This window comes from Sycon ciliatum, chromosome 4, assembly GCF_964019385.1.
Source record: "Sycon ciliatum chromosome 4, ocSycCili1.1, whole genome shotgun sequence".
NCBI lineage: Eukaryota > Metazoa > Porifera > Calcarea > Leucosolenida > Sycettidae > Sycon > Sycon ciliatum.
In genome coordinates, this window is record NC_088646.1 from 16,365,249 (window position 1) to 16,368,140 (window position 2,892).

Consider the following 2,892-nt stretch of genomic DNA (forward strand, 5'->3'; position numbering starts at 1 on the left):
TGTGTACATGAGCTGTACATGTACTTGTTTAAGTACATGTACATGACTATTATTTTAAAAATAATTATGTGTGCTTCAAGCTGATATTCATGATATTCATGCATGTAGAGCTACACAGCAAAGTCTGTTTTTCCAATTCAGCAAGAAGCCTCCCCCCCCCCCCCCATGCATGCAACCAACTCGAGCTGCAGTATCCACCCCCCCCCCCCCCCATGCATACAACCAACTCGAGCTGCAGTATCCACCCCCCCCCCCCCCCCATGCATACAACCAACTCGAGCTGCAGTATCTACCCCCCCCCCCCCTTTTACTATTCTCCGTCATGTACACTCACACATAGCAACACAGTGTCATGGACGCACTTCGAATACTTATGCCTTGGCATCGTCTGTTCAAGTCTTAGGAGGTCCATACACACGAACATACCAGCACCAAGACGACGGCTAGAATGGCTTGCAACAAGTACTGTACATAAGTCAATGACGCAATAAATTATATAGAATACGTTAGTCTGTGGATCACATGATCTGGTTGCACTACATCACCTATTGTACGCTATGACATCATCCATTATGTCACTGTTTTCACTACTCCACTTCGTCGTATTCAAAGTCACCGCCTTCCGCTGCAAATGCTTCCATTTCCCTCAGCATTTGATCCATGACATCCGTGCTGTTGGCCTTGTACGCGTATGCAGCCTGTATCGCTTCCTTGAAGATACGCACGACGTTGGTGCCGTTTGCTGCAGACACAAAGAAGAACGGAAGCTTGTACTTCTTCGGGAAGTTGAATGATCGCTGTGTGACAGACTTGTCCGCGTCGATCTTGTTCGCCACGACGATGCAGGGAATCTTGGGCCGGTACTGGCGCAGTTCTTTGTACCAGCTATCGAGATTTTTGTAGGTGACCTTGCGCTGCGCATCGAAGACCAGTACGCATGCTTCTGCCTGGTGATAGTAGGATGGATGCATGGTTTGAAATCGCTCCTGTCCGGCCGTGTCCCAGAAGTCCACATTGACTTGTTTACCATCCACCTCACCATCGTAGTGGTAAAGAGTCAGGGCGTACGTGGACATCTGCTGGGGCTTGTAGCCGTCCAGCAAGAAGCGTTCCATCAGCTTAGACTTTCCCACGGCGCTGTCGCCCAGCAAGATGATCTTCACCTTGTCGTCCGCAGTCTGCGCTGCCTCCGCGCCGGCCGCTCCGTCAGCTTCTGCCATTGTGTGTCCTCTTGTGATTTATTGGTTACGACGGGACACCTCTACTGCTCTAGTCTAGGCAGTGGGCTCTTCGAATCTTGTGATTTCAGTGCAGCGCGTAGATCCACGATCGCGAGAACTGTCGTGTGGGCTGGTACCTATCCGCCCTGTAGCCAGCGATTGATCGCATTGATCATTTCATTCAAAAACTAGATATTTCTAGCCAGGAGTAGTTCGATTTGGTCAACCACAAAGGAAATGCCGAGCGTAGTGAGCGACGAAACCAACTGAGGATGGCGACTAGTGATGGGGATATCTAGTCTGCGCACAAACGTTCTAAATAATGAAGTACAATAATCATGTAGTTAGTCACTGGAACTGATCGACGTCAGTCTAGATCATGGCTTTCGACCGTTCGCTACTACCGCAGGTCGCTAGCGCTCTCATTCAAACGAAAAAATGCTTCGTTTTTTTCTTTTCCTTCGAGCTGTCCTGGTACATGGTCTGGCGCCATGGGGCGCGCGGCGCGCGCGGGCGACCGACCGTGCATGCATGCAGCTCGGCGGATCAAGGACAAAGGCTGCAAGACAAAAAAATACACACACAGCCTCGATCCATGCCGGCGGGCATGCATGCATGCCTTAGCTTAGATCCTCAGTCTGAGACCATGCTTTCATAGCTACATCATCAGACTACAAAATAATTAATTAAATTTATAATAATAATGTCTATGCTGGCGACCGCCCAGCCGGCAGTGCTAGTGCAGTGCAAGCGTGCTGGACAAACTGACATGTCAGTGTATCGATAGCAACGAGCAACTAAGGAAGTAATAAAATTTTTGGCATGCAAGGTTCCTTGTACATGACTGTATCATGTCACATGTGTACTGAGTCTGTACCAGGGAGTCGTATAGAGGTTATGCGATACACGTCATTGCCACCCCAAATTCTTCTATATAAGGGGTACGACTCCCGGGTCTGTACAATGTCAAGTATGTCCATGATGATAGATTGCATGATAGATCGCAGTCTCGTGTTGTGGATATCGATCGATAGCCCTTGGCGGATTATGCTGGCATATCCTGGCATAATCTTCGGATTTTGTCTAAAAATTATGCCCTGGCATAAAATTAAAAGGACTTCTGAAACCAGACGGTCGGCATAACCTTACGATGCTGGCTGAAGATTAATGCTCCAGGCACACTTAGGCATGTTACAGGAAATAACCTGGTGAATGTTACCCCTTGTAAGCCGCGCTGTCATGGTGCCAGAGTCATTGAAACGTTGCAAAGTGCAACACGAGTGCAAGGCCTAGGCTAAGGGTACGGTATAGCACCTTCATTGGCATAATTTCAGCATAATGGAAAGCATAGTTCAGCAATTTACCGAGCATAATCCACCAAGGGCTGTTTGTACTGAGTTCACCATACCATTAGATTGGACCGCAGGTCCGCAGCATAGTATAGCACCATCATTGGCATAATTCCAACAATGATGCCCAAATTATGCCAGTGATTCTGCTACATTATGTCATAATGTAGCATAATTCAGCAATTAACCGAGCATAATCCGCCAAGGGCTAGTCGTGGACCATTGGCATTGAGCCTTCAATGAAGGTGATTGGATGCTGGATGGTAGCATGGTGGGGGTGGTGGTGGGAGAGGGTGAGCGTCTGCAGTTGGACTGAGAAAAGC

The 2,892-nt window shown here is 48.4% G+C and overlaps 1 protein-coding gene across 1 annotated transcript; it reads right to left on the reverse strand.

Annotated features, from left to right (window-relative positions):
• Nucleotides 1-350: 350 nt before the first annotated feature.
• LOC135814703 (rab-like protein 2A) lies at nt 351-1,643 on the reverse strand. The gene has a single exon (XM_065327871.1). The coding sequence runs from the start codon at nt 1,218-1,220 to the stop codon at nt 588-590; it is 633 nt and encodes a 210-aa protein (XP_065183943.1). The 5' UTR covers nt 1,221-1,643; the 3' UTR covers nt 351-587.
• Nucleotides 1,644-2,892: the final 1,249 nt, after the last annotated feature.

What these genes read in the sequence shown, in the direction of transcription:
- LOC135814703 (XM_065327871.1), bottom strand. Translation starts at nt 1,220, where the DNA reads ATGGCAGAAGCTGACGGAGCGGCCGGCGCGGAGGCAGCGCAGACTGCG.